The sequence below is a fragment of the Colletes latitarsis genome, chromosome 4 (genome assembly GCF_051014445.1).
Source record: "Colletes latitarsis isolate SP2378_abdomen chromosome 4, iyColLati1, whole genome shotgun sequence".
Lineage (NCBI taxonomy): Eukaryota > Metazoa > Arthropoda > Insecta > Hymenoptera > Colletidae > Colletes > Colletes latitarsis.
This window is the reverse complement of record NC_135137.1, coordinates 35,467,314-35,495,309: the sequence shown is the minus strand read 5'-3', so window position 1 is coordinate 35,495,309 and position 27,996 is coordinate 35,467,314. Positions and strand designations below refer to the sequence as shown.

Sequence of the window (27,996 nt, the reverse complement as noted above, 5' to 3'; positions counted from 1 at the left end):
CTCGAAAGTATTTCGTAAAGAAGACAAACGAACGTATTCAGTTTTATTCTGCTAAAACGAAGAAATCAAACAGAATCGGTAGGCACTCTCGATCGATTAAACGTGTGTGTGAATCGTCGAGAACTACTGCAAGAATGTTCTCCAGGGAGCTTCGATAGATGCAAAAAAAGCGTCCACCGATCTCTCTCGATTGGTAACGATCGGGAAAAAGGCGCAAAAAATAATCGCTTAATGGCGGTATTAAAATGGAATACTTCACGTTGTGGCGATGGAACGAAACGCGTCGTATAATTAAAGTTTAAATCGTTATATAAGCGTCTATTTAAAATCGTACCTGTCACCGTACGAAAAGAAACGGACGGCTAATCCCAGACGCACGGAGAAAGAAACGCTCCATAAACTAATTTCTACGTGGGTTTATTTATATCCGCTGCGCGTGTAATCGACCCATGGCTACCGTGAGACGGAAAGAACCACAGGAGGTGTTCGCCTCGCGTTCCAAAAGTCGAAGAGTCATCGTTGCTAACGAGACGACAGACAGCCGAGGCCATTATTGACGTTCTTCTTTCGAGAATACCTTCGTTCTTAGCGACAGATATTATTGACATTGTTAAGCCTCTCGATGCAGATCGCCGTGTTATAATACAGCGCGATCGTTACCGTTAAATTGCGCGCCACGTTTCGAAATCACCGACGCCGAGGCGTTCCTGGTCGCGATTAGGCACCAGGAACGAATCGTTATTAGTTCCCTCGTCCTTTCGCGTTAAAATATACAAACTGCTCCCGTTTTGATAGATTTTTAAAATCCGGTGCTCCGTATTAGCTGAAATTTAGTTTGATCTCTTTCATTGTCTGTTGGGAGAAGATTTTGGAGAAATCCTCAGTGTCGGAGGGTTCGCCCACCGCATCGTTACGCCCATACTCGATTAAAAATCTATCAAAGTCTTACGAGATCAGGAAAATGCATATTCCGCAACATTTCCTCAATCTCCCGAGAACCAAGGCGTCGCGATCGGTTTGCCGAAGCAAAGATCCGCCGGAGGACGTTCCGCCGGTCGGCGAGTTTTCCGCGGAAATGAAATAAAAATGACGACGAAATGCTCTCTTCCGAACAGGTAATTCCCGGTATTTCACTCTCTTTCCCTCCGCCACCCCCCTGCACAAACCATCGCGACCAGTCAACGGCCTCTCATCCCTCTATCTCTCCGCGTGCAACAACAACGGGTGTCCCCCCATCGAGCTACCAACGCCACCCCCGTTTGAGCGCTCGCTCGCCCGTCGCTGCCGGATTGCTTTTTGTTTCGTGCTTTGTGCCTCGTCCTTTGTTTCCGCGAGTCGCCGTGAGGAAATGACAAACAAATGAGCGGCCGCTCTCTATAACGTCTACGCTCGTCGCCATGGCGATGCGACATGACGCGTCGATCGACGTTTTTATCTCGACGACGTCGAAATCCGTTCCCAACGCCGTCCCCCGAAGATCCTGAAAAGTACAAAGTACTTCAGAATAAAAGTTTGTATATTTTGAAATCCATCTGTCTAAATTTGAAATCTTCGATTGCAACAGTGGACGCCAAAATTCTATTTCGAATTTAACCGTCGAAAGACATACTTAAGAACCCGTTGCGTACGTAGCTAACACGACGCATGTTATTCTTTGATACTTCGGTATCGAAAACAAAATGGTGGCAACCCCATGGCCCCTTGCTCAACGTTAATGCTGGTACGACGGAAGCGTAGAGGGAATTACCGGAGCCATGGGGGCGGCCTCGTGTGTGCCATTCAAAGTCGACGAGTAGGTGAGCCATGAATTTTTCTCGCGGCGGTCTCCGTAACTATCGATTGTGTTTCAAAGTCGATTGTGTCTCCATTATGTTCGCGACCGAGAGAGAAGAAAAGCAAGAGAAAGCGGAGAACCCTGATGCTCCGAGCAGAAAACGAGGGTTAGAATGGGAAAAAGTGAGAGAGACGAGGGAACCCTAAAGTACGGAACGTCCAATTGACTCCGCCATATTGAGTTTGGTTCTATGGGCTCTCGAGTATACAGGGCTCTTGGAATCGAGACACGTTATACGATGGTCCGACCGTAGAAGGAGCTTCTAGGGTAACTTCGTTATGAGGTTTCTACGTGACCAAAATCCCGTTGGATACAGAACTACCGTATGGACGACACGCGTCTGGGAAATGCATATCGCTGAAAATTCCCTGGTAACGTATTCTTTCGTTTCGTCTCCCTCGAAATAACCATTTCGAAAATACGTTTTAGTTAACAGGGACAAAGAAACGTTCGGTCCTTTGTTAGCTTTGCTTAACGGAAGATTATCGAAAGAACTATCAGAATCACTTTCAAGGTGATCCAAACCGTTTCACATTTATAAAATAACAAAGTTAGTTTCAGTCAAAATGTACCAACTGGTAGGTACATGATCATATACCACTGGCGTCCACTATAATATACAATTTTTCTAAATTTGCACACACTGTAATCGCTGTTGTTCACACTATCACTTGATGACGTGATTATTTGTCGCTAACTAAAATTGCATATACAATATTAAGAAATTAATGACGCCTCCGTTATCTGTTCGGGAGGATTTTGTCCATATTGTTCAAGAATCCCAAAATCTGATCAAGATTGCACCGCAACTACCGTTTGCCCAAAAAGTATCACCACGAGTTTACCACCGAGGACTTAGAAGGAACCCGACAGGGACCATTGTTAGTCCTTGCTCGCGATATGTATCAAATTATCCTTATAATAGAAATGGCGGCAACGTTACACCTACCAGGTGTTATGCTAGGCGCCAAAGAACGATCCACGCTACGAGGACACAATGAATTATAATGCGCTCCGTGCCGCATACAATAATGTCTCCACAATACCGTTTCAGGCTTCAATAGGTGTTGCTTTAATGGGAGTCTGGTTACACCGAAACCTTTTAACCATCGTAGCCGCTTTTCCCGCGCGTGTAAACAGCCGTGGCAACGACCGATCGGATCTTTTCCAAAAAAAAACAAGTCCTTCCCAGTGAGGTCAAGAACACGATACGCGAAACGACGGTTTTCGATATTCCGTATCGTCTTTATCTGCAGTAAGACACGTATCGGCTACTTAAGGTAGAACGACACCGTACAAAAACCTCGGATGGATCACCCTGAAGAATTTTGTAATACGAAACAAGACGATTCGTATCTCGAAACGGCCTGTTGGACGTTGCAATTCACAGTTGTCTGTGAAAAAATTGGAAACTCGAACCGTGAAAGAGATTTCGCGCCGCCATGGCGGCACGGTTTCCGTCGGACGAGCGCGTCTGGTCCCAGCATACTTCGAACGCTAATAAGTTCTCTTTTACACGGAAAGTAATGCTGGCTTCCTGGTCAATTAACGAAATATTTGTCAAGAGTGTTTGATAATCCGTGTCACGATCAAAAACGGAGTGATTATCTTCTAGAAAACTAAAACTTGAATCAATGGATCTCGTTATCGGTGACTATTGTTCGTTACTTTCGAAAACGAAGTCTGAACACGATTGCACGTTTATCGAATTACTTTTAGGAAAAGAATGCCCTTCGTTCTGGCCGTGTCGGGTGTTTTGAGGCACCCTGTACGGAAGAAAAGAATGAATTTTTACACGTTGCACGATTTATCGCGCGAAAAACGACAAACTCGAGAGGCGGATGAAAGAATGACCGTCGAAGCGATGTTCGTTGGTTTGCATTAAAGCGAACTTGCACTCTAAGGAAGCACATTGAAGCGCAAATCAAAATGCAGTCGCTACCGGAAGAGTACTCGACCAGTTGAAGAGCCCTTCGCTATTACTGTGGAGGACTTCGCAGTGCTTGACGAATCACTCACTAATTGCGTTCGTGACATGGCCCAGAACTAACAAACGGTTTCTTCGCTTGGAAAGTGTCGACTATTTTTTTTCTTCTCTCTCCTGCCGTCTATATACACGTCCTTACATTCGACGCGAGCATTGTTAAACTGCAAACGACGCTTCTATAAACGGAAACGCACAAAACGCGAGTGAAAAGTTGCCACGCATAACTGCATAGCGATCCTTTTATGGAAACACGAGAATACGCGTACTATACGCGACTATTAGCGGATCATAGAGCGACAACGACACGATCGACTTTATTTCGGAAGCAAAATTAGACCTGGTTCTCGAATGAAACGTCCGATAGACTGGCTCACTATTATTCTCTATTGTCCTAATGGGGGATAATCGTAAGACTCTCCTTGAGAGTCTCATTACGGACCAAGGACCCCTTAATGGCTCCTATGAAACTCATTGGCCATTTAACGCCGAGGACGCGCCGAGAAACGCTGAAAGATTGACGAGCTCGAGTGCGAATTTTCTCGTCAATCATTCTCGTTTCCTGCTGCGACGTTTTCCATTCGCAGTCTCGCGAATTATAAAGATTATTCTTACCGATCCGTAAACGTAAAACCTCGATCTTAAAAATCATTCTAAGGGTCTATTGTAATGTTTTCCAAAGTTGATTTGCACCTCACTCAAAAGTTTAAGTTATTCATATGTTTCTGCATTGAAAATTTTCTTCCGTGACGAAAAGGCGCATTGTATTACAACTTTCTCGTATTATGTCGACGAAATAACTATTGTCTTTTTCCATTTCTTAGAACGTTTCTTCCACGGGTACCAAAACTGGCCATTTTCGAACATTGTCCTTTCTCGGAGCAACTTTCTTCAGTGCTTCCTGGAAAGCATTTGCCAATTCGCGAATAGTGTCAAGAGCGCCCTCGAGGGCTCCTTTTTTCGAGTTCTTCGAGTAATTTTAATCATCACGCGGGTGCATTAGCGCGAAACTTTACCAGCCTCTGTATCTGGGTTGTATACGCGTCTCGACTTTTCAAATACAAGTGCAAGTACATAGCCGAAGGAGTTCTTCGATTCTACTTCGCCTTTGTCAGACCGAGTAATGCGCCTCTCCATTTTGTCATCCCCTAGCGGGGTTTCAATGTTGTAACCATGGAGACGTCGCGTTTCCGCAAGGGGAACCGTATAAAGGGTGTCGAGCGTACGTAGGCAAGTATGGTGAGGCTGCCATTGTTAAAATTCGAGGCTGTACTACGTGTCCAATTTGATGATAATGAAAATACGATACAGTTGTGAGCGCGATGCGACTGACGTCCCTCGAAGGCACCCAATACAGTTATGTTTCAAATTTTATTCTTCCAGTCGATGATTAGCTATTAACTGCGAGATTACCTTCTTTTCATCTTGTCTCGTTTAATCCTGGACTCTTCATTTGCAATGCTCCTTAAAGTTTTTAAGCCTACGACAAAGTTGATATAATATTAGTAATATTTTATACGACAGCTTTCTGTACTGGCATTGTGTACAAGGATGCTAGGAATTATTACGAGTATACGAGATAAAACTTGAACTTGGACAAATATAATAAGTTGAATGGATACTGACGATCGAAGCAGTGGTTAGAGTGTTAAACAACGCGCCAAAAAGATATTCTAGAACGACCCACTGATCGAAGCAAGACGTTGGAGCCTGGCAGTAACGCAATTGAATTGTTTCCGCGACAAAAGGTGGCAAGATGACGATCGCTGCGTGTTCACACGATTTGCGTTAATGCCGTTCAATGGCGCCCGCATTGACGCTTATCTGTCATCGAAGACCCTTCGAACCGTGGGTACTGATGAAAGAACGTCGCGTTTGACAACGCTCAACGCTGGAAACGGACTAGCCCAAAGATCATATCTGTACGTTTCCCGATGGATGCTCGAGGTTCAGGTCTCGATAGACTCCCGATGATTCCAATACGGCGGTTGCCACTCGTCGTTTCTGAAACAGAGAAAATAAACGAGTTAGAAACAATGTCTACGGCTTCTCCGTAAACAAAAGAGGATCGTCGGGGCAAAATGGCGACTCGATGCACGGGCGTCTAATCCCGGATGAGACGACGGATGTGACGGTGGCGGCGGAGGATGACGGTAACGAAGGTGGAAGCGGGAGGCGACGCAGACACATCTCTCGGATTACGTCTTAACAAGCTCCACGGCGTTCATTTGTCTTATCCGCTCTTGCTAATGCGACAGCAGCTGTTGAAATGATTAATTCACCGCGAGGATGCTCCTACGCCTTGTTCAGCGGTGCGCGCGAACGCGAGCGCGGTCTCGATTAATCAACTGCCTTATCGTTTCTATAAATACCGACGAATGTTTAATTAAACGTCGTCCGCGATGGCATTCGATCGACGTGGACGTATCCAGCGGGCGTCGCGGTAACTTAATTTTTCTTACGTGCAATTTATTATATTATGAACGAAGAAACGCTTTGAAATTAAAGTAACATTTGATTTAGTCGAAATTTCGTTCTTTTTTCTTTTGATACTTAGGCGTCATCGACGATCAGTTATAACCAGTTAGAACCAGTCGTGATGATCGAACAATTGTTAACAATTCCAATTGAAATGATTCCTACACCCGATTTTCTTCATCTTGCTAGTTAAGCAAGTAGGTGCTTATTAAGATATAAATGTACAATTTCTACAGCTTGAAATTGTAATTAAACTTCTTTGCTAATATTATTATTGTAGGAGAAGTAATAAGAAAAATGGGTCGAATAGGGCTTTGATTATTTATGCTTTTAACTTATTTCTGTGCAAAGAATCAAGACACCTATTCGTTATCGAGAAATGTTAACTCCTATTCGCATTTGGGTATCAATATTTTAAGATGGACGTTCGCGAAAAAATTTACATGCTACGCTGTGTCATGAATGCAGACAGAGAAACCTTGCAACAACTCTTAACACTTTGTCAAAACAACGTTCACGGCGCAGCACGAGATCTGATTGGATTAACTTTCGATTTCCATTAACCACCTGTCATCGACAGGGAGGTAGATCGGTAATTGTTACCGATCGATGACTAATCCGCTCTGGAATCGTTAGTATTCGCTGCGTAAGGGCGCTAACTGACTCGATTATGGGTCTGAGCTCGCGAGAACAAAGGACCACCAGCGTGACAATTGAACTTCATCGCGCTGATATAAAGTTACAGATGCGAAGGGAGAAAATGAGAGACGAATATTAAGTCGGCGTACAAAATGGCCGTCCCGGAGCGCGAAAAAAATAGGGATGCGTTCGTTCCTCTTGCTTCTATGTGCCACATGCTGGTTCACAGACTGAGGTGCGCGTGGGGTAGAGTGGTAACGAATTGCGCATGCGTTCGCTACGCGCGGATCGAAGCCCCGCCCGGAGACTGCCTTTGTTTAATCCACGACACCTACGCCCACGACATGTGGCCAACAAACTACGAATTGTCTCACGACGGGATCCTAATCTTGCACTGCTATACGCTACAGATGCTAAAAAGCATGCTGCGAGGGGAAATTCGATGACGTAAAGTATTTCGAAAAGTCTGACGTTACTTTTGGCTATTCGACTTTAACTAGCGTGAAACGATGACATTACGTAGGAGGAATGAGAAGATCAAGGTAACTTTTACAGAAATTAAAGTATTAACTACAGATAGTAAAATAGTTGACAGCACCTTTGAGAAAGCATAAACACAAATATGCGATTAACAATGACAAACATTTGTACTGCATATATCGTAGATTAAAAGTAGGTAATACGAATGAAGTATATATACAGAAATACACAATGTAAGAAAAGTCCTCACAAGAGGTAGCGTGGCCGAGCGGTCTAAGGCGCTGGTTTAAGGCACCAGTCTCTTCGGGGGCGTGGGTTCGAATCCCACCGCTGCCAATTTTTTTTGTAAACTTAATTATTAAATTTATTTCATTCGTAACGAATAATCGTAAGTTACATATTATAATTGTATAATATGCTAACAATAGATTACTCGTATACATTCTGCAAAGTATATAGAATAATCACCTTGTCCGAATTTCTTTGTTTACTATGCGATTGGATTGCAACAATGAACTTAACCTCTTCAGTACGGTGGTCGTCCACTGCGTAGTACTACTTAATAACCGAAAACAAGCGTAACACAAAACGAAGTGTCTTTACATCGCTCACAAATGGTTCAACCCTAACAGCTTACACGAACTGAATATTTCACGACAGTAACAAAGTATATACTTACAATGTTAACTGACAATGACGTACATGAAACAATTGAACAAATAAAAAACAATGGACTACAAGTCAATAGACGGCCGTATTGTACATTTTGTAGTCGACTAAAATTGGCTTTCGTGCCAAAGAAATTAAAAGGAGAATTTAAAGGTTAATTTAAAACTTATGACTTACATGACAGGTTTCGCTTAGGGCCGCTCCTGAGATCTGATTTTGTTTGCCTCCAAAATAATGTCTCTCAATACGTAGTCTAAATTCTAAACGCTAGGAGTGCTGAAGTATTCCAACCTCAACCGATAACATTAGAAATGATCGATATAAAATGCACACAATATTAGCACAGACGAAGTATACGAGTAGACCTTTCACCTTATAGACTTTCGTGGCCCAATCTGACTGCCGTACCGACTTGAAAATTCAGGGGTGATTTTAGCGCCCTCTTCTCATGGATGGTGGTCAGTTGACAAACTATTCACTGTATTAGAATTGATGGGCAGCAGCTGTAGTGTGTAAATACATGTGAGTTGACTATGGAAGGGATTAAAATTCATTTCTGAATCTGTTGGTAACGTTGCGAATGACACGAAAATGGTAATGGGTTTCGAGACCCCATGAATGAGCTGAAAAAATATTTTTTTGCGAAAGAGGAATGAGGGACCCCCGATGTGTGGTCTAATAATACTGATTTCGAGTCGCAAATACGTTTTTGCCGAGTTATTTTTTAAATAAATGATCTATTGCAATTTAAAATAAAAAATAGAGGATTTGCGGTGTACGTGTCAATGAGATATATCCTTAGGTATTTTAATAATCTTGAAATTTTTAAATAATCTTAATCGATGATTACTCCAATGAAATTAATCGATTAATGTACTCTTGTGTTCACTTCTAAATCTGTTGGTAACGTTGCGAGTGACACGGAAATGGTAATGGGGCTCTAGAGCCCCAAAGAAACGGGCCAAAAAAATACATTAGGCGAAAGTTCTACTCGTATACCTCGTCTGTGGTTCTATAATTTATAGTAATTTACATTAAAACGATTATCATACAGAAAATCAAGTAAATAAATAAATACAACTACACATTCCCAACTATTAAAAAAGATAACACAAATTTTAAGAATTACTTATTATATACATGAAACTGGAAATAGCATGCAATCTAATCTAATATTTTGATAAAAATACGAATCATTGATCATTTAGGGAAGCGATGTTTCACGTTATAACTCACTCTATTTCATTGGAACATGTGTAACGCGCAAGCTCAAAGTGCAGAACTGTATTATGATTTAAATGTATCATATTTCCTGGAGATTCTTATCAAAAAAAATATCCTACAGATGTCGTAATCCTGTCGGAAAATAAGATTTCAAAGAACGGGTACCTGATCGCAGACACATTGTTGAAATTCATTTTGACGTAGGCCAAGATAAGGAGGTACCTCGCTTCTCACGATGACCTCTACGATCGTGTATATCCAGACGAAAGCAGTAGTCAGTGGTACATTGTCAGTTTCAACGAAAGCACACAATTCACGATCTATATTTGGTTAACCTTATAAACGATATCGATCCACATCTTTTTGATCAGACACGAGAATCGTTCAATCATACTTCGCTCAGATCGTGAAAGACTCGCGTGCATTTCAAAACATATGTGGATATGTACGCACATATACGTGCGTATCAGAATTAGTATAAATCTGTTCGGCTTACTATGTGGATCGAGTAAATTTAATATAAAGAGGCATTTAAACGTAGAAAAGAAAAAAACGATCTATTATCCTTTTCATTAACAATTATGGTTACAAACGACAAAATCGTTCACATATCAACGTGGGAAATAGTTAAATTACATTTCTTCTCTTTTGCATACGGCTTATATCTAATAGTGAAACGATTTCTTAAATGGGCCTGGGACCCCACAAGATTCTTCATGATGCAACAACGAGACAAACCCCCGCCGTGTCTAGTAGATAATAACTTAGGGACACACTCATACGTGAAAATTAAGGTGAGTCAAATGTTATGGTTGTTTGTATTAAATCGATAGCATGTATAGTACGTAATTAAACCTCGATTGAAAGACCAAAAAAAATTTACAAGAATAATCGACCTCTGATAACTCTACGACATAACTGCGCGGTGCACACGTTCCATTTCGATTAATGAAGTGATTATAACATGTTTTTAAGGGACTAAAGTATTTTTAAAGCCGAACTATCTATTTTAAATTGTAAAATTATATAAAATTTAAGCCCAAATTGTCTTTAATTAAATAAATTGAATATTCTGAGGAAAATTGAAGTATTTTAAAAATGGAATTCAATTCAAGATTATTATGACAAAGAGAAATATTGCAACACTCGGTATAAAAAATTGAATTTCTAAAAATACAAACGAGTATGTAAGTAGGAGCCTTCGCGATATTAATAAATCATAGTTACATAACAATTATAGTAGTTATACAATAAAAAGAAATGAAAATCAAAATTTTTGTTAAGTACAAAAATTTTTCTTTTTTGGGTAGAGTATAAAATTTCATTATGTAGAGGCTGGGGATAAAGATAAACCACTTATTTTACTTCTACATGGATTTCCTGATTGCTGGTTATCCTGGAGAGAGCAAATACCATGCCTTGCTGAATATTACAGGTGTGACCTGGCAAAATTTTTGTAAAATCATTAGAATGTTTGTCTCCATATAAATAATCTTGTTGTTTAATTAGGGTAGTAGCAATAGACTTGAAGGGATTTGGTGATAGTGATAAACCATCGACCAAACGTTTCTATAAAATTGAAATTTTAATAGAAGAGTTAAGACAGTTTATTTTATCTCTTGGAGTAAAACAATGCAGCATAATTGGTCATGATCTGGGAGGTCTTTTAGGATGGTATTTAGTTGCCTTACATGGAGACATGATTTATAAATTTGTTATAATTTCATGTCCTCATCCTAATTTTTATTGGGACAGGATGCCGGGAGATTCTGTATTCGACTCAAAGTATGTGCATTGTGTTAATATATTTTGTAATACAGTATGTTCATTATGCATATCTTTTCATTAATATTACTATTTAGATGGATACACTTCAGTAGGTTACCATTTCTTCCTGAAATCGATGCTCTTAAAGAAGATTTGTCTATTATAAATGATACATTTCAACATCTACAATTAGATCAAACAAATACTGGAAAAAATTATGTAGAAGCATACAAATATGCATTTAGTAGAAAGGGTAAATCAATTTAGTTTTACTTAGTATTTTTTTATATATACACAAAAGATGATGGAAATAAACTTGTTTTCTGCAGAGGATTGGACAGGTGCAATTAATTATTATCGTAATCTTCCTTTTATAAGGCTTAATACAGAATCTTCTGAACAGATTTATACAAGAACATTATTTATAATTGGAAATATGGATCCACTTGTAACAATAGAAAGTATTGTACAAAGTTCTGAATATGTAGAAAAGTTTAGTGTAAAAATAGTCTCTGGAGCACAACATTTTCCACATCAACAAAAGCCAGATGTGGTAAACAAAGCAATTTTAAAGTTTTTTATGGGTAAGTTATTTAATATAGAATAAATTGTCCATATGTTAGCGATGTAATAAATAAGCTGTGTTTCAGGTACAACAAATATAGAAAAAACACCATCTAAGAGTATTATGTCCTCTTGGTTGGGATCTTTAAGTAATACTGTTAAATATAGCAACCATATGTTTGACACTGTTCATAAAAAGACTAGTGGTGTAGTGAATGGTTTACCTAGTAAAGTACTATACTTAGGTCAAACTACAAGTTAGGTTAAACTTACCCAGCAGTGCAGTTTCTTCCAAACTGTATTGGTGAATTCTAATAAAATTTCAATTTTTATACGTATTCTGAAACAGAAACGTCTATATTAGCCATGAATACGATGTGAGCCGTAAATACGAATCGTTTTACTAAAAATCGAATGATATTAACCAATTAAGTTAAGTGATCAAGTACTCGTTTACTTAAATAATTAAGTTACATAGTTTTTATATTTTAAATTCGCACATAAACGTTACAAAGGCTGACTTGTTGCTATTTATTTTTACATAATATGCATGTTTAAATAATAGGTTAGATTTATGTAAAAAAATTTTACCATTCCTCGAACAAACATTTCACAAAATAGTTAACATATGTGTATATTCTGTCTATTGTTTATTTAATAATGTATATACATAATTTTTTGACGTAGTATTAAATCGCATAAAGATCTGTTTTCCTATATAATAAAGCAAATGATATGTAGTTAATTCTTTATACAAGCTAACAAAGTGATCTCTTAAAAATATGTTAAAACATTTATCATATTACGTTTAATAATATGTACTGTAAATAGATGATAATTGCAGACAATGAAAAAATAAATGTATATATAATTCATGATCATAAATAAGGACTTCATATATTGTAAAATGTAACATTTATACACACATACATACACATGCATAATTATACTGTCATGCAATTTCTATGTTTAAATAAGTTCAATACTTGAGTTCCGATTTTTCAATAAATTTAATCTTTTACATTTACAAAATATTCTTGTTATCACAATACAATACGTCTTTAGAGATTGTTGATTAAGCAATAGATACAAAAGATATCAACATTTCTTTGTGGTATCTATCATCAAAAATATATCAAACCATGTATTAAAAATATCTTCATTTTTAGATATTTTTTATTTCTAACGTAATCTTCGTTATTACGTTTCTTCCACTTTCTTTTAAATAAATGTTATTTTGTTGTTACTTTTCACAATCTACTTTCTGCAATAAATATCAGAATTTGCATTATATTTTTTTAAACTATTCGTATAATGTAACAAAAACGTAATATTTTATTATTTATACAAACTTTCCAAAATTTTCGCCATCCTCGATAGTTTCAGGTAATTTGCAATTCATTGTTTCTGGTAACAGTAAGCATAATACAGCACCAATTAAAGGCCCAACTCCAAATATCAGTGGTGGTAACCAAGGTTTAATTTTTCCCTGAAATTGAACAAAATAAATAAACGTAACATTAATATATTTTATAAAAAATGGATGAACTAACTATACGACAAATATAGAAAATATTACCATAGTTGCAATATAAGGTGCAATCATGCTCCCTATTCTTGCACAAACACTTCCCAGACCAATTCCCACATTTCGAATTACAGTTGGAAATGCCTCACTACTGTACAGATATACTGTTGGAAAACTAATTGCCATCCCTGCAAGACCTATTGTAGCTAGAATAACTGTCAATGTTGAATTTGATATCACAGTTAGTAAGAGCAAGCTCAAGCCTGATAAAAAATTGCCGCTCATTAGAATCCTTAAACGAGACACGCGTGATATCAAACATAAAACTATTACAGTCCCAGGCAGCTCAATTGCAGCTGAAAATAACCGATTAAATCTCGAAGGTAAATTTTGTAATCAATAATTTCTCGTTAAATAAAACTAAATATTCAGCCTACCTGATACAGCAACATTTACGAAAATGTTACCATCAAGGTAGCCCATGTATTGCGCTAATCCAAAAAAGCAACTACCACAAACAAACCAATTAATACATATACAAATGGTCTTTATTCTTAAATTCGGTGTCCTAAACAAATGTGTAATATTATATTTCTCTTTGTTTTGTTTACACCGAATTCTCGCATTACTGTCATATGTTTCAATTGCTGCTTTAACATTCTCCATTGGTATTTTGTTTCTACCAGCTGCTTTAACTAAAATTTGCTCTGCTTTGGATAGTTTGCCAACAGCGAGTAACCATCGCGGTGATTCAGGTATGATCCTGTTGTTAATGAAAATCAATTAAAAATAATCTAATTTATCGAACACAAGCGGCTAATACGATCGATATTGCATACCAATAGTATGCTAGTAAAAAAATCGATGGTATGGAAACTGCCATTTGAAAACCATCCCATGTGCGTGTCAAATATGAAATTAAAGGATTCATTAAATGACCTAACAAGAATGGTACATGAAAAAGGACTGACATAATTGAGCGCCATTCTACGCCTACGATCTCCATAACTGTAATTCATTCATAAGATTACTTTGCAATATATTCAACTAATAGTACGAGTTTCAATTGCATAAAATTAATACTTACGTAAAACAAAGCTAACAAGCATAGTACCACCTGTAGCTACAGCAGAAATGAATTTGAATATTAAAAATAATTCGTACCATGGAACAAATGCACTCATAAATCCAGTTAATGACTGTAACCCTATTGCGATCATCAAAGGTTTTTTCCTACCAATTCTGCAACAAGATTTACGTTATTTTTAATAATCTGTCTCTGTTCGTGACCATATATATGTGTATATATACTTTTTTTTTTTACTGGTTTTTTAATGACATTTAGCATACCGATCAGCCATTATACTGAACACTAAATTGCCGACAAGAACTCCGAACATTGTGCAAGACTGTGCAAAATTTGCTAATTGTTCTCTGTCGCAAACCAAGTCCCACTGAAAATAATTCGGTTTTGAGTCGCGCGTATGTAACGCTGGCTTTCATGCGTGGTAGCGAACGCGTTCAAAAAGTTGAACTCACTTGAGTTATGATACTTTCTTTAAATATACGTTTGTCGTACTTAAACTTTGTGCATTTCTCCATAGTACCGTTTCCTACATCTACGTAGCATTTCATTATCGTTGATTCGTTTGTAGCCGATATCGGTGCGGCGCATGAAAAATTAGTTGGGGGTGCAAGGAATATAATTGAAAGTTGATGCCAAGCGACAGGAAATTTGACAAGAGAAAGCGCTATAGCTATTACAATGTGCCATGGGCCCATAACGCCCATGGCATTTTGTACCACATCCGATGATAGCACATTTCCTGAAAAAATATACGATCATGAAACAAATAGTGTGGTGTTGTTTGTAGGCTCTTTGCTACGGGGTAGGTTCTCAGAGAATTTTGTAGGAGGACAGAAAAGGGGGGCGGGTGAGACCCTTTTTGTCCGGGTCTGTTACCAGATTCGTCAAAAGCAAGGCTTTTTAACAAGCCCTGCCTTAGACGACTGGGGTATTGGGAAGTCGGTCGAGGATTGTATATATAGCAATCGAGGGATCGGTCAAGCGCTTGTAAGAACGCGACCCCTCTGGTGGCGAACATGGGAGGCAACGCCACAGTGGTTCTACAATATAGGGCGTTCGATTACTAATCCATATTTATCGTTTTAAGTCGTATTCATACAGGCCAAAATACAACGAAAAGTAATTACTGAAAATACGCGAATAAACTAAAATTTAATTTGTTTTTTCTTTATTAGAAAAGATATATATTCAGTCATTAGACGCAATCTAGATTTTAAAGGGCAAGCTAGAGAGGTTGCAAGTCTGGATCTCACCCTTCAAGGGGCCTCATGGTACAAGGCCTGGTATGAGTACGAAATTGAACTTTGTAATGTTAAAGAAATGTTAACATAATCAACGTAAGTACTCTTAATTAGCGACAATTTATGTATCGTTATCGACACGACGAATTGTGACAATTACGATGTGTCAACGTAATTAATCATCACTAATAAATTACCGTCGCGTAGGTGTAATTATACTGTAACTTAATATTAATTACAAAAGTGTCGTTTATCGATAAATATATCCTCTATATTGCAACATATTTCGCTTGGATCGCATTAAAAAATTTAGAGAACAGATTAAGTTCATACGGGAAGCAAATAGGTGATGTAGGTCACTCATTAATAGATTGTAAATACTGCATTAAGCGATAAAGATGTAACTAAATATATATTTTAATTGTATCAGTGTAATAGAATACTTATTAGAGAATGCAACTGAAAGAGTATTGTATATTTCGATACTGCTTTCTCATTTTTTTTTAGACAATACAAAGATCTTATCCTTGAATCTTAAATTACATCCGTCGAAAGAAATCACTAGTTACATACGATACACGACGCGAAGTATTACAAAAGGCATGTGTTTAGTAACGGAAGAAAATAATTACGCGCGTTCGATAAATGAACAAACACATTGTCACGTTTAATACTAAATATTAAATTTGTTAGTGGAAACTATTTAATCGTTTTATGTTCTTTTAACGATACGGTTTATTTTAAAATAACAAATCGCAGTTTTAGTTACTTCTTCAAACTCCGTGCCAAAGTGAAGCTTCAATTGTTTTTTCGCATGCGTATCGCAGTAATGCAATTCAAGCAGCGCGATCAGTACCGCAAACTCGAATGTATATATTTAGATACGCTCGCGTTTCAAATGCTAAAATGAACAAATGTAGATCCACGCCAAATATATCGACTTACCTTTTATTGCATTTTCGAGCATTATACGTATGTATTTCTGTTGTAACTTTTCGTCTATATGTGCAGTTACTGTCGCTTCACAATGTTCCGCATAACTTTCGAAACTTTCACCACTTTCGCGTTAAGTGACTATCAAACCAAAAACAGTTTCGACTCGGCTGTCTCTGTCTGTTTTATCGATCTAGAACATGAGATCCCAGAATAGGCGAGATATTGGATCACAGACGAGGTCTAGGATAGACTGAACAATCAATAAAAGTTTGTGTCTCAAGAACTGAAGTACCGATCTCATGAAAAATCAGTCGTTTCGTGGCGCGCTCTACGTTTTAGGATGATGACTCTGGAAACTATATGCAAGTGATATTCTATTGAACTTATCAATCTCTATATCTCATCTATGTAAACATAAAATTCTCCAAAAATTGTTCAATATAGTTTCTACGAGTGTAACTGTAGTTAAATTACAAATAAAAACAAATAACTGCATTAAAACTAAATATTTTGATTTTATTTGTTATATTTAACATTGTAAAAATAATTATGTTGACGCGAAGTCAATAAATAATGCTAATTACATAAATTAAAAAATATAAAAACGTTTTCTATACTACAGGTAGATATTTATTTTGTAAATGCAAACGAGCTGAGTAAAGTACTCGAAGCTCGTTTCGGTTCATTGTTTTGTTCATTCTCGGGACTCAATTTCCTTTTCTTCGATTCCAAAGGGCTATCGTTTTGTGAAGCTGCATTTTTTTCCTTATACCTTGCCAAAGCCGTTTTTGTCAAATCAGCGGGACTTAATTCGGGAAATTCTTCCTGTAAACTTTTCTTGTTCTTTGCATACCAACCAACAAATGTCTCTTTTTTTGATGCACTTTTTGAATCTTTTGTCTTTGGTTTTGCTGGAGTAGACATTGGTGTTAACTTTAGCGACTTATCTGGGGTAATATCTAAACCAGCCAATCCTGTTGTATAAAAAATTATAGTTAATTTAAGGAGTATCATAAATTTAACGCAACTAGAATAAATAACGGTAATACCTTTTGATGCTGGAGAATTTCCACTCTTCAAAAATGGATTATTTCTTTTCATCAATAAAGCTTCAGTCATTGATAATGGCTTTATTTCAACATCTGGCTTTTTCTGAATATTTAACGACAGCGTGGGCTCTTCGATGTCATTATTTAAAAACTCGTCGTCACTTTTGATATCATCTATATTAGAGTCTTCGCCTTCTTTTTCCTTCTCCTTTTCATTTTCCTTTGCATCAACAATTGACTCTAATTTGTTTGACAAAGCTACTTGATTTATTCTCCGTGCATACTTGATTGCCAATTCTATGACTTTCTCAGATGCAATTTGTTCGCACAGTTCTACCGCTCGATATTCCAAATTACTTCGACAAGCAAGCTAATTAAATAGAATCAGTAAATACAGACAGTTATGTAAATTTTACATATAAATGTAACAATTAAATGTACCGCGAAAAGAGCCAACACTGCTTCATTTTCCTCTGAAGGATTGCTTCTCAATTTCCATAATTTTAATTCATTTTTAGACTTTTCGCTTTCGAGTTCACAAAGCGGTGGAATTAAAGATACTTCCGCAACTACAGGACGTGGAGTAGTTGGTGGATAATGACTTCCTTTACATAAAACGAAGCGAAGAATACTTTGTTGTTCGCTTATCCCGATTAAGAAGTAATGATCTGCTTTACCCTTAGACTGATTTAAATTCACTAATTAAATATACAATATACAATCGATATAATACAATATGTTACCTGTTCATTTATGTTATTGGTAACTTTCCATAAAGACGAGCTTTTACTATACACTTTGATAACATCATCAGTATCCATTACAACGGGAGATCCAAGATCGGAAAGCCCTAACCACATAAGTTCAGACAAAGGTGATAGTGGAAGAGATAGTGTTCGACTATGTAAAGTTAGTTTATGAATTTGTATCCATAATAAACTCATACATTGATCGTCTGATGTTCCTATTTAAATATTTTCATTTCATTTAAAGGCGTTAAACAAAATAAAAGATAAAGGATTATAAGTAAAAAAAAGCACCTATTCCATTATGATAAGCAATTACCAAAGCATTCTCAAGTCCGTTCATTGCAACTGCAGGACCGGGCAAAGCTATGATTTCACGTTGAGTGCCTCCCGGAGTAAAAAACCTTAAGTTTCTCCTAGATGTTGAAAGTGCTACAAAGTTATCACCACACGCAATACAATGTCCTTCCTCATCTTCAGGAAGATCTACAAACCACTCCTTGTTTCCAGAGCCCCAACCTTGCAATGCTATTACAACAAGCCGGCTTCTTGTATCAGTACTCATTGGACAGTTTAATGCAAGTGCTTGTGGTGATAGAGCTGCTATTGTATGTCTTAAATAATTACTAATGTGCATACTACGGTGAATTGTTACATCATGAAATTCAACTTCAATGCTAGATTCGTTTCCATCTTCAGAAGTAAAACATCTCACCATACCAGTATCATTCCAAACCTACATTTATAAAATTATTTAATCATTATAATTTAACAAATTTTTGACATAAAGACACAATACTAGTATTCTAAAAAAATTTTACCATGAAACGAGATAACAAGTGTAGTGGAGAAGAGCTAGGTTGAAATGGTGGTTGCAAATGGATTTCAGGTGCAAAGACATTTGCATTTTGCGGTTTTACAGATTCTGTATCAGAATGACTTTCTTGATCATCTTCAAGCTGTACAGAGTCTTTAATTTTATTTAATGATATAACATTTTCCCCATCATCATCATCTTCATCTGGCATACAAACGTCATTATCTTTAACATCTCCATTTGTTTCTAAACTTTCTTCAATACTACTCGCAGGATATTCACATATTATCTAAATAAAAAAATAAATAAATAATACTGAAAATTACACGCATATTATTAATATATTTACCACATCGACACATCCTAATTGACCTAAAAAATCACAAAATGCAATTTCATCTGGCTCATCAATACTCCAGCATAACGAAGTAATTTTAACATTTTGTTGGTGTTCCATATAGCCGATCAATCCTTTACTTTTTACATTCCAAACAATTATTTCCCCATTTACAGTGCATGCAGCTAGGAATGTACCACATTCGGAAAATTTACAAATACTAACATCCTATATTACAAACAAAAACATTATAACATATTTAACTTATTTCCCTAACCGACGAACTTAAAAGAAACACTCACAGCTTTTATATTAATACACTTCAAATGAAATAATTCTTTCCAAGAAGATCTTTCTACTACAACTACATCTTTCATATATGGATATGCAAGGCAACTTCCATCTTTAGTTTGAAATGAGGGTATACAGTAAGCTTTTGCTGTAAAAAATGAGTTACATTTGGGTACAATATTACTCCAAATATGTGCAACACGTTTTTCTTTAATATTCCATACTCGTACTGATCCATCTGCACTTGATGATGCCTAAAAAAAAAAAATTATATTTCATGTTGTCACTATTAACTTTTACTATTAAATAAGTTAAAATTATGAATACTTTACCACAAACTCCTCTTTAGGATCCAAGGATAAACCTAATATAGGAGCTTCATGACCTAAGAGCTCTATGTTATGTGATGTTGTGATATTGGTGACTTGTATTCTCATATCACTTTAAAATGTAATATATATATATTAAACATTGCATTGTATAAATTTAACATATTAATACACCATTATTGAAAATAAACATGTATATTTCATACCAAGATCCTGATACTATAATATTGCTGTTTTTTGTTGTTGCTAATGCTGATACAGCAGCTGAGAATCTAGTAACTATCCCTTCTTTCTCAAGATCTGGATAATTAAGTATTTGAACTGTATTGTTATCATTACCAACAAATATTTTTCCATTCTAAAATTATTAAAAAGTTGATAAGTAATTATTTATGAACAGCCTAAGAGACTAATATACTTTTATAACTCTATATCATTTATATTATTATACCTTTGATATTACTGATATAGATTGTTCTGAGACACAACTTGCAGCTGGATCATCATCCATTAAATTTAACCAGGATCGAACATCTCCATCAGATCCACAAGTAATAAGGCCTTTCCTAAAATATAAATACTAATAAATCATATTTTTGATCTGTAAATATACCTTTCCTTTTCTGTTCTTTATACGAATGTATTAAATTTATCAACATTCTTCTATTTGTTGCGAATTCTATTATTTATAGCACAGTAACGTAAATTTGTATTAACAATGTCAATGTTTTTACTTACTTTTCACCGGTAAAATAACAAACGTCCGTATGTCCTTCTGGATGTGCATAACGCATAGGTTTTTTTATTAATGGCATTTTTTAAATAAATTTCTATAACACGTACTTATACAATAACCAACTTTCTTTAATCTTTCATTGTAAACCCGAGTCCCTTTCTACACATATTTTGGCGCGCTTTCTCGGTAACCCTTCGATCAAAGCTTCAACAGACCCTGTATGTATTAATTTCTCATGATATCAATTTTCATTACAATTATGATTTTATACTTCATTTTATTAATATTTAAAGATAAATTATATTCCAAATTGTTAAACTATATTTCTACTCATTAATTGTACAATTTAAAGAAATATATTCTAACGATTTTGAAACAAAATGGAAAAAAATTGAATTCTGTATTGATAAATAAAATGTATAGTAATATTACTTTTTATATACATGAGCCAAACATTGCTATGTTATAATTAATATATTTTCAATAAATTATGTTCAATAAATTTAATGAAATACTTTTATTGATAAAATACGTAAAAGTATATTCATTACTTAAAAAATAAATTTAATTGCAATAGTAATATATCTGTATAATGCATCTGTAAAATGGTTTCAGAGAAATCTAAATAGTGTTATATTTTATGTATTGATATAAAAATTAGGTTAAATAAATTGCGATTAACTTAGTAAGATAAAAAACTGTAAAAATACCTTTGAAACAGTAGCTAATCTAGGGAATTTCTTAATGTTATAGCATCGTTCTGAAGCACATGATAAAATTCTGTTTCTGTTGCTATGTTCTGTACGTTTCATAGCAGACACAGCACGCAGCCTTTTCTAGGGTGGCCAAAGCTGCAATGAGGAGTTTGTAAATTTCGTCATTATAAGATTTAAATTTATATATTAGAATGACCATGATTTCAAAGGCTGCAGTCGGCATCGCCGTTGGCATAGCCGGAATATTCGTTGGATATTGCATTTATTTCGATCATAAGCGTCGCAGTGATCCAGATTTCAAAAATAAATTGCGAGAGCGTAAGTCATATAGTTTTCTTAACTCGTTAGAAATTACTCCGAACCATGTGATGCATATTCGATTTTATGTAAGAACACGTGTAATATTTATCATTAATTTTGGTAATAACGAATATCAGTAGAAAATAATCAATGTTACTTAATGCTGCAAGTCCAAGAATAATATCGTAATTTGTAATTTATTTAATGTATTGTTGATGTGTTACATTGAAATTGCAGTGCTACTATTTTATACTTATAGGTAGGAAAGCTAAAAAGCAATCTGAAAAAGCTCGTTCAACAATTCCAGATCTGAAAGATCGTGAAGTTATACAAAAGTTTTTCTTACAAGAGGTTAATATGAACTATTGTACTTTGATCATAACATATTAGTGTTTTTTTACATGTTTCTAAAATACATTCTACATGTTATGTAGGTCCAACTTGGTGAAGAATTACTTTCAGTAGGTGACATAGAAAGTGGAATTGAACATTTAGCAAATGCAGTTGCAGTTTGTGGACAACCTACACAATTGTTACCAATTCTTCAAAAGACACTGCCACCACATATTTTCCACCTTTTATTACAACGATTACCAGCTATTGGCCAGGTACATATTTAACATAAATTTTTAATAGGGAAACAGATGATGGAAATGTTTTTTTTTCCACTTATTGTTACAGAAGCTAGCAATTCATAATGCAATGGCTGAAGAAGATGTTGAATAAAACAATATAAAAATTGCATTGAGTAATTCAAAATAAAATCTAACCATTAGTAGAAAGTGTATACTTTTTTTGATAATGTAGACATTTGCGTGGCTTCAATTTGAACTAGCTTTTTAATTGTATCTCTTGTTTTCCTTGATTGAACTTCCATATTCCTTGATAATTACATATTAATGATCAATTTAAATCGTGATATATTTATATGCATTTAACTTTCAAATTGCAAACAATTTTATATTAATTAACAAATTAATTTAAAGCGTTCATTTAAATATGTTAGCAACTTTAACATTATGACTGCCACAATAAGTACTCATACAGATCAAATATTTCAGTAACAATGGCAGCCAAATATATATACATTATATAGAACATAGAAAGATCTCTAGTCACACAAGATTTTCTTCATCATATTATTTGATATGACTACTGTGAATTGATCATATTGAACTGTTTCATGATTTAAAGGAGAGATGTAGTAAAACTAAACAAAGAGTATATTTGAATATACTAATATAATAATAATTGATCCAATTGTAAAATTAACATTGTGTTTGATTTTATAAAAATGTCACAATAATTGTATGTATCAGTTGTAGCATGTTAAAACATAATACTTCTTTAATAAGGAATTTGTGTAAAATGTGATCTTGAAATCATGTATCCTTTTCCTGGAAGCATTTACAAATGATTACAAAAATACTATTATGGCAAAATATATTTTATAGAATTTGCACAAATCTATGCAAATATATATTCTACCTTGTGAATGTGAAATTGATATCCTTGTAATAGATGTATCATCTTAAATGTAGATACATATATGACATTATTTTCAATGGTACTCACTAGCATACTGAACTGTTTATAATTATTTTTTTTTATAACAAATATTCTATTCTTATAAAACTAAAGGTAATAAGTAAGAATCATAGTTTCTATTAAACAGAAATGCTTTTTTTAAAATCTGTATTATGTGAAAACAAATTTGATGTTATTAATGAAAGAAAAAAATAAATTCAATAATACTTTATTGTATTCACAATTTTTCATATATGCTGTCTAATAACTAATTTAATCACAGAAAAAGGTTTAAATATAACAATATTAAAAATTACAATTTATTTTATTCTTTTATTAATGTAATGTGGGATCAAAAACATCTCAAATAAAAGATATGTAGGTTTTAAATTTTAATTCAATAAAGCAAATCTATTAGTGTATTTTTTCCAAATCAATTAATAATATATAATAATGTTAGTCCCTTTAATTCCTCTCACTATAACTAGCAACTGTAACTGTACACAATATTTTGATATAAGAATATTTTTTTTATAAGTCATCAACATATAAATAATTACTACAATAGTACAATCAAATATTAACAAATTTATATATATTCATTTTTATGTATATAATATTTTATAAACATATATCATCGTAATACTATGTAGTGATATAAAACAATTAGTTTTCTTGACAATGACATTTGACTATTTAAAAATAGATCTGTATATACATGTATGGAATAGTTTCAAGTATTATTGTTACGTTCATATTTTTGTTCAAAACGTGAAACATTCATTCTGAATTATTCTCTACAGTTAGCAATTTTTTGCACCATTTCAAAATTAAAATATGGCAGTGTATAGCATTTAATCAAATTATGTTTAACATTAATAGATCCTTTACAGTATATTTATATTTACAATAAATGTAAGAATACATTTTTACAGTGGTGAAAGGAATCAAATTTTTCAGTTTTAAATACAACTGTCATAATGGAAGCAATATTATGAAATCATAAATAATATGATAGAAGTGATAATCATTAGGCAAAATGTATAATAATGCAACGTGTAGCTTTCATACACTACAGTACTTTATATGCTTCTTATTAATGATGAAATATAACCTCGAATAATTATAATTACGATTTATATCGCAAATTAAACGATTTGCTGCAAATTACATTTATAATACAAGATGTACTTTCATCATCAAGAAAAACTAATTTCTGCTTGCTCTACTATTTTACCAATCTTATTTCGAGTTTAAAATTTCATTTCTAGCTTGTGTCATGATATCGAGAGCATTTTTCTCAATAAGACTTTCTGCAAGATCCTTACCAAGTTTTTCAGCACCCAACAAACTTATACTGCTTACTTTACCAGGTGCAATGCTGCAGTAAAGTTGTGGTTCTCGATATGGACATTTCCTGTAATGCAATAAACAAAAAGTGTATTAATAATATTTTCTGACAGATATTTTATTTATAAACATATCTAAATCCATTTACTTACTTTGGAGGTTCTCCATCATCATCAGGTATATAAAGTGTACTCTTAACAGTATTTCTGACAAGTTCTTGCCCATCTAACGACCATACTGCACCAGTAATAGTTAGATCCTTATCTGCTAATGTTGAGGAAACAGCAACTGGTGCAGAACAACCACCACCTAATGTTTTTAGAAATGAACGTTCACATACACATCTTATGGTTGTATTTACATCGTACAGTGGTTCCAAAAGAGATAATATTTTCCAATCCGACTCCCGACATTCAACTCCTAATGCACCTTGCCCAACAGCATACAATGTTTCCTCTGGTTCTAACAACTACAAATATTGAAAAACTATTTTTAAAAAACTGTAGAAAGCTATTATCCCTACAGCTGTGCGCTATATTTGCTGCTGTAACCATACGTCAGTCACTAAGGCTAAGTATGAATTGTTTTGTTAAAGATAATAAAACATTAAAACAGTTTCCGTCAACTGCTGTTCAACGCGTGCGTAACAGTATGTATCATGTCAGTTCAATAAGAAAAAGAAATATGTGTTATAATGAATTACATTTAATGGCCCTATATACAGTGTAGCAATGAATATGTGGGACGAACTTTTTTCAGAATCAATTCTTTGTCCCGATATAAATCAAAACGTCCTTCACCATTTTATAATTTGAGACTTTGTTATCAAGATATAAGCAATTAAAATTTTTATGAGTATGAACGCTATTAACTGAATGATAAAGACATGAATCACATGTATTCCATCATGACAAACCAAACCGAAAATTCGACAAATAATCCCCATTTTAGCCGGGATATAAACTTTTCTTTATATCTAAATAAGGAATATTCACCTTGCAATAGAATAAAGAACATTTCGATTTTTCTTACAAGGAATTGATTCTGAAAATAGGTCCCATATTTTCGTTAACATTTTAAATCATTATGTTAAAATATATTTATCAGCTTTGCACAGCTAAAGAGATTAATAATTAATAATTTTACGCAAAATTGTGAAAAAAATTACCTCGCTTATTCTGTCTTCCCACTTCATTCTTTTTAAACCAGCAGCAGCCAAAATAATAGCCGCAAAAGATTCGTTTTTATCATCCAATTTCTTTAATCTAGTGTTTAAATTACCACGAATATTTTCTACTTTTAAGTGTTTCATGTTTCTGGCTAATTGAGCAGATCTGCGCAATGAACTAGTACCAATGACACTACCTTTTGGTAGGGTAGCTAATGTCTTATCCTTGTATTTTTTAGACATAACAACTGCATCGCGCGGATCTTCTCGTCTATAAAAATATTTTTATTAAAGTATTGATGTATAAGAATAACTGGCAATTTATTATTTAATAAATAATAAATAGAGAAAAATGTTCCAAAAATACTAATATCAAACATTAACTAATAATATAATTTTTGTTTGTATTTTAACTATTAAATGTAAAGAGATGTTAAAAAATGAAGAACACTACAAACAGGATAGATATTGTAGTATTAAAAAAATAGATAAAAGTATTCTGCAGAACATTGTTTGACAAACAAGTTACTACGTCAGTAGTACGCAGGTTGCATGCACAAAATATTTTTTTCATGAATATGATAATTTTATTGCAAATTTGAATTTCAGATATACAGTCCACCATTTTAAAGTTCCAAAGCATGGATAGCATACTCATACTCACTTTAATATTGCACCTAAAACCATTCCTTCTGGCAGTGATGTTGGTACATCTTTTAATGAATGTACTACAAAATCAACACGACCATTTTCCAAAGCAAGTTCTAATTCTTCTGTAAATAGAGATTTTTCTCCAATTTTAGGTAAAGACTGATCTAAAATTGTATCTCCTTTTGTAGACATTGTAACTGCAAATTACATATAAGTTTAGTAAGAAAATAGATAGTGAATTACATTTACTTTTAAATAAAAAACATATCAAGAGTTAAATCAATTACATTTTTGTAGACATATTATAATTTATGAATTATATAAGACCATTTGTATAAATGATTTCTAATATTGTAGCAGAAAAATATTTAATATTTATAATAATCTCTTTTATTCAAAATATCCAGTAATTTAGAAAGACAACATTTTATTCATATACATAATTTTATTTACCTATTTCAAATTCCTTTGATGGATGAAACTCTTTCAAACATTGTATTACATATCTTGTTTGAATTAGAGCCAACTGAAATAATTATATGACAGTTAATATAAAGTCATGAAATTTCTTCTAAAACATAATTATATAATTTTAGCATTTTTCACTATATCAAGAAGATAAATTCATGAAACAATTACAAGAATAATATTCCAAGTGCTTTAATTAAAAATTGCTGAGTAATGCAGAATTAAGAAGTGTCAGTATAGAATTTTACAAATCATGCAGTATAATAATCACACATGACATCCAGTTTCCCATATAATAAATAAAGTAAAAGACGTAATACTTTATAACAATTAGAGGGGAAGTGTTTTTCCTTCATATCTTTTAGATTTAAAAATTATGAGTATTGAGTAATATACTTATCTATTTACTATTACTATTATTATTGTTCAGTGCATGGATATTTGAAGATTACAATATACAAGTAACAGAGTATGGATGCAAAGAAACATACTTTCTCTTTAAAAAAAAAAACTAATATTCGTACATTTACCTCGCTTTTCCGAGATCCGACTCGAATTACGTCACGTGTATCTGTGCTCGTCATAATAGAAATTTAAATTTCTGTTCCCTTCATATACAGAGTGCAATATGCGATTCTCAATAATTATTATATAATGAGTTTTTCTTATTTTGGAATGTGTTAAATATACATGCCCAGAAGACAGTAGGAATTGAATTAGGTCAAATTACGAACAACTTTCACTACACTTACAAGGCTACGAACTCTAGCACGTAGCACAATATCTTTAAAACATAATTGAACAAATATATTTCAAAATTCGTAATTGTTAAATGACAACTTGATACTTATTTCACAGTTACTGACACTGCAATAGAACGTGAAATTAGTTATGTTAATGGATGTGGACGATATTACATCCTTATGCACGCCATTCTCATAACACGATATACCCCGAAGCATGGGAACAAACTAATCACTATACCGACGACCGACCAAAAGCCAGAGATGCCAGAAAGGCACCGAAGGTGCTCCCTCACACATGTCAGATCACGCGTACGTGAGCTCGTGGAGTTTCGGA

The 27,996-nt window shown here is 34.4% G+C and overlaps 5 protein-coding genes, 1 long non-coding RNA gene and 1 other non-coding gene across 11 annotated transcripts; 3 read left to right on the top strand and 4 right to left on the bottom strand.

Annotated features, from left to right (window-relative positions):
• Window positions 1-202: 202 nt before the first annotated feature.
• LOC143340993 (uncharacterized) lies at window positions 203-8,033 on the bottom strand. Its single transcript, XR_013079543.1, has 4 exons — window positions 7,884-8,033; window positions 5,445-5,822; window positions 5,232-5,298; window positions 203-1,480 (listed from the first exon to the last, which is right to left on the bottom strand). It is a non-coding gene; the product is annotated as an uncharacterized LOC143340993 (long non-coding RNA).
• Window positions 7,670-7,751, top strand: Trnal-aag (transfer RNA leucine (anticodon AAG)). The gene has a single exon. It is a non-coding gene; the product is annotated as a tRNA-Leu (tRNA).
• A 1,425-nt stretch (window positions 8,034-9,458) lies between the features above and the next one.
• LOC143340823 (epoxide hydrolase 4) lies at window positions 9,459-12,159 on the top strand. Of its 2 annotated transcripts, none has more exons than XM_076763158.1 (6): window positions 9,459-10,102; window positions 10,619-10,743; window positions 10,818-11,093; window positions 11,171-11,328; window positions 11,405-11,659; window positions 11,726-12,159. In XM_076763158.1, the coding sequence occupies exons 1-6, from the start codon at window positions 9,890-9,892 to the stop codon at window positions 11,899-11,901; spliced, it is 1,203 nt and encodes a 400-aa protein (XP_076619273.1). In that variant the 5' UTR covers window positions 9,459-9,889; the 3' UTR covers window positions 11,902-12,159. The 2 variants fall into 2 exon arrangements, with proteins under 2 accessions (XP_076619273.1, XP_076619274.1); XM_076763159.1 differs by having other exon boundaries at window positions 11,405-11,663; window positions 11,726-11,895.
• A 471-nt stretch (window positions 12,160-12,630) lies between these two features.
• On the bottom strand, window positions 12,631-16,755 carry LOC143340822 (organic cation transporter protein-like). Its single transcript, XM_076763157.1, has 9 exons — window positions 16,441-16,755; window positions 14,707-14,993; window positions 14,518-14,621; window positions 14,255-14,409; window positions 14,007-14,175; window positions 13,605-13,930; window positions 13,219-13,523; window positions 12,992-13,128; window positions 12,631-12,903 (listed from the first exon to the last, which is right to left on the bottom strand). Exons 1-9 carry the CDS (start codon window positions 16,460-16,462, stop codon window positions 12,897-12,899), a joined length of 1,512 nt encoding a protein of 503 aa, XP_076619272.1. The 5' UTR covers window positions 16,463-16,755; the 3' UTR covers window positions 12,631-12,896.
• Window positions 16,756-16,891: 136 nt separating this feature from the next.
• Window positions 16,892-21,575, bottom strand: LOC143340820 (WD repeat and HMG-box DNA-binding protein 1). Of its 3 annotated transcripts, none has more exons than XM_076763153.1 (13): window positions 21,447-21,575; window positions 20,739-20,952; window positions 20,452-20,566; window positions 20,207-20,358; window positions 20,004-20,112; window positions 19,683-19,925; window positions 19,393-19,608; window positions 19,048-19,332; window positions 18,521-18,962; window positions 18,224-18,444; window positions 17,922-18,164; window positions 17,481-17,850; window positions 16,892-17,405 (listed from the first exon to the last, which is right to left on the bottom strand). In XM_076763153.1, exons 2-13 carry the CDS (start codon window positions 20,813-20,815, stop codon window positions 17,062-17,064), a joined length of 2,817 nt encoding a protein of 938 aa, XP_076619268.1. In that variant the 5' UTR covers window positions 20,816-20,952; window positions 21,447-21,575; the 3' UTR covers window positions 16,892-17,061. The 3 variants fall into 3 exon arrangements, with proteins under 3 accessions (XP_076619268.1, XP_076619271.1, XP_076619269.1); XM_076763156.1 differs by lacking the exon at window positions 21,447-21,575 and adding an exon at window positions 21,288-21,369; XM_076763154.1 differs by lacking the exon at window positions 21,447-21,575 and having other exon boundaries at window positions 20,739-21,031.
• A 66-nt stretch (window positions 21,576-21,641) lies between these two features.
• On the top strand, window positions 21,642-22,600 carry Tom20 (translocase of outer membrane 20). The gene is made up of 4 exons (XM_076763162.1): window positions 21,642-21,770; window positions 22,012-22,103; window positions 22,187-22,360; window positions 22,434-22,600. Exons 1-4 carry the CDS (start codon window positions 21,644-21,646, stop codon window positions 22,476-22,478), a joined length of 438 nt encoding a protein of 145 aa, XP_076619277.1. The 5' UTR covers window positions 21,642-21,643; the 3' UTR covers window positions 22,479-22,600.
• A 780-nt stretch (window positions 22,601-23,380) lies between these two features.
• L(3)02640 (porphobilinogen deaminase-like protein l(3)02640) lies at window positions 23,381-27,913 on the bottom strand. Of its 2 annotated transcripts, none has more exons than XM_076763160.1 (6): window positions 27,441-27,913; window positions 26,902-26,974; window positions 26,462-26,645; window positions 25,798-26,068; window positions 24,782-25,098; window positions 23,381-24,696 (listed from the first exon to the last, which is right to left on the bottom strand). In XM_076763160.1, the coding sequence occupies exons 1-6, from the start codon at window positions 27,498-27,500 to the stop codon at window positions 24,522-24,524; spliced, it is 1,080 nt and encodes a 359-aa protein (XP_076619275.1). In that variant the 5' UTR covers window positions 27,501-27,913; the 3' UTR covers window positions 23,381-24,521. The 2 variants fall into 2 exon arrangements, with proteins under 2 accessions (XP_076619275.1, XP_076619276.1); XM_076763161.1 differs by having other exon boundaries at window positions 23,382-24,696; window positions 27,447-27,913.
• Between the last annotated feature and the right edge of the window lie 83 nt (window positions 27,914-27,996).

What these genes read in the sequence shown, in the direction of transcription:
- LOC143340822 (XM_076763157.1), bottom strand. Translation starts at nt 16,462, where the DNA reads ATGCTCGAAAATGCAATAAAAG. An exon ending in TTTTTACTAGCATACTATTG is followed by an intron (nt 13,931 to 14,006) that starts GTATGCAATATC and finishes CATTAACAACAG; the next exon opens with GATCATACCTGAATCACCGC. An exon ending in CGTAAATGTTGCTGTATCAG is followed by an intron (nt 13,524 to 13,604) that starts GTAGGCTGAATA and finishes GGTTATTTTCAG; the next exon opens with CTGCAATTGAGCTGCCTGGG.
- LOC143340823 (XM_076763158.1), top strand. Translation starts at nt 9,890, where the DNA reads ATGGTTACAAACGACAAAATCGTTCACATATCAACGTGGGAAATAGTT. An exon ending in ACTCATACGTGAAAATTAAG is followed by an intron (nt 10,103 to 10,618) that starts GTGAGTCAAATG and finishes TTTTTTGGGTAG; the next exon opens with AGTATAAAATTTCATTATGT. An exon ending in TGCCTTGCTGAATATTACAG is followed by an intron (nt 10,744 to 10,817) that starts GTGTGACCTGGC and finishes TTGTTTAATTAG; the next exon opens with GGTAGTAGCAATAGACTTGA.
- Tom20 (XM_076763162.1), top strand. Translation starts at nt 21,644, where the DNA reads ATGACCATGATTTCAAAGGCTGCAGTCGGCATCGCCGTTGGCATAGCC. An exon ending in AAAAGTTTTTCTTACAAGAG is followed by an intron (nt 22,104 to 22,186) that starts GTTAATATGAAC and finishes CATGTTATGTAG; the next exon opens with GTCCAACTTGGTGAAGAATT. An exon ending in GATTACCAGCTATTGGCCAG is followed by an intron (nt 22,361 to 22,433) that starts GTACATATTTAA and finishes TTATTGTTACAG; the next exon opens with AAGCTAGCAATTCATAATGC.
- LOC143340820 (XM_076763153.1), bottom strand. Translation starts at nt 20,815, where the DNA reads ATGCCATTAATAAAAAAACCTATGCGTTATGCACATCCAGAAGGACAT. An exon ending in CTATATCAGTAATATCAAAG is followed by an intron (nt 20,359 to 20,451) that starts GTATAATAATAT and finishes TAATAATTTTAG; the next exon opens with AATGGAAAAATATTTGTTGG. An exon ending in CCAATAACATAAATGAACAG is followed by an intron (nt 18,165 to 18,223) that starts GTAACATATTGT and finishes AATTTAAATCAG; the next exon opens with TCTAAGGGTAAAGCAGATCA.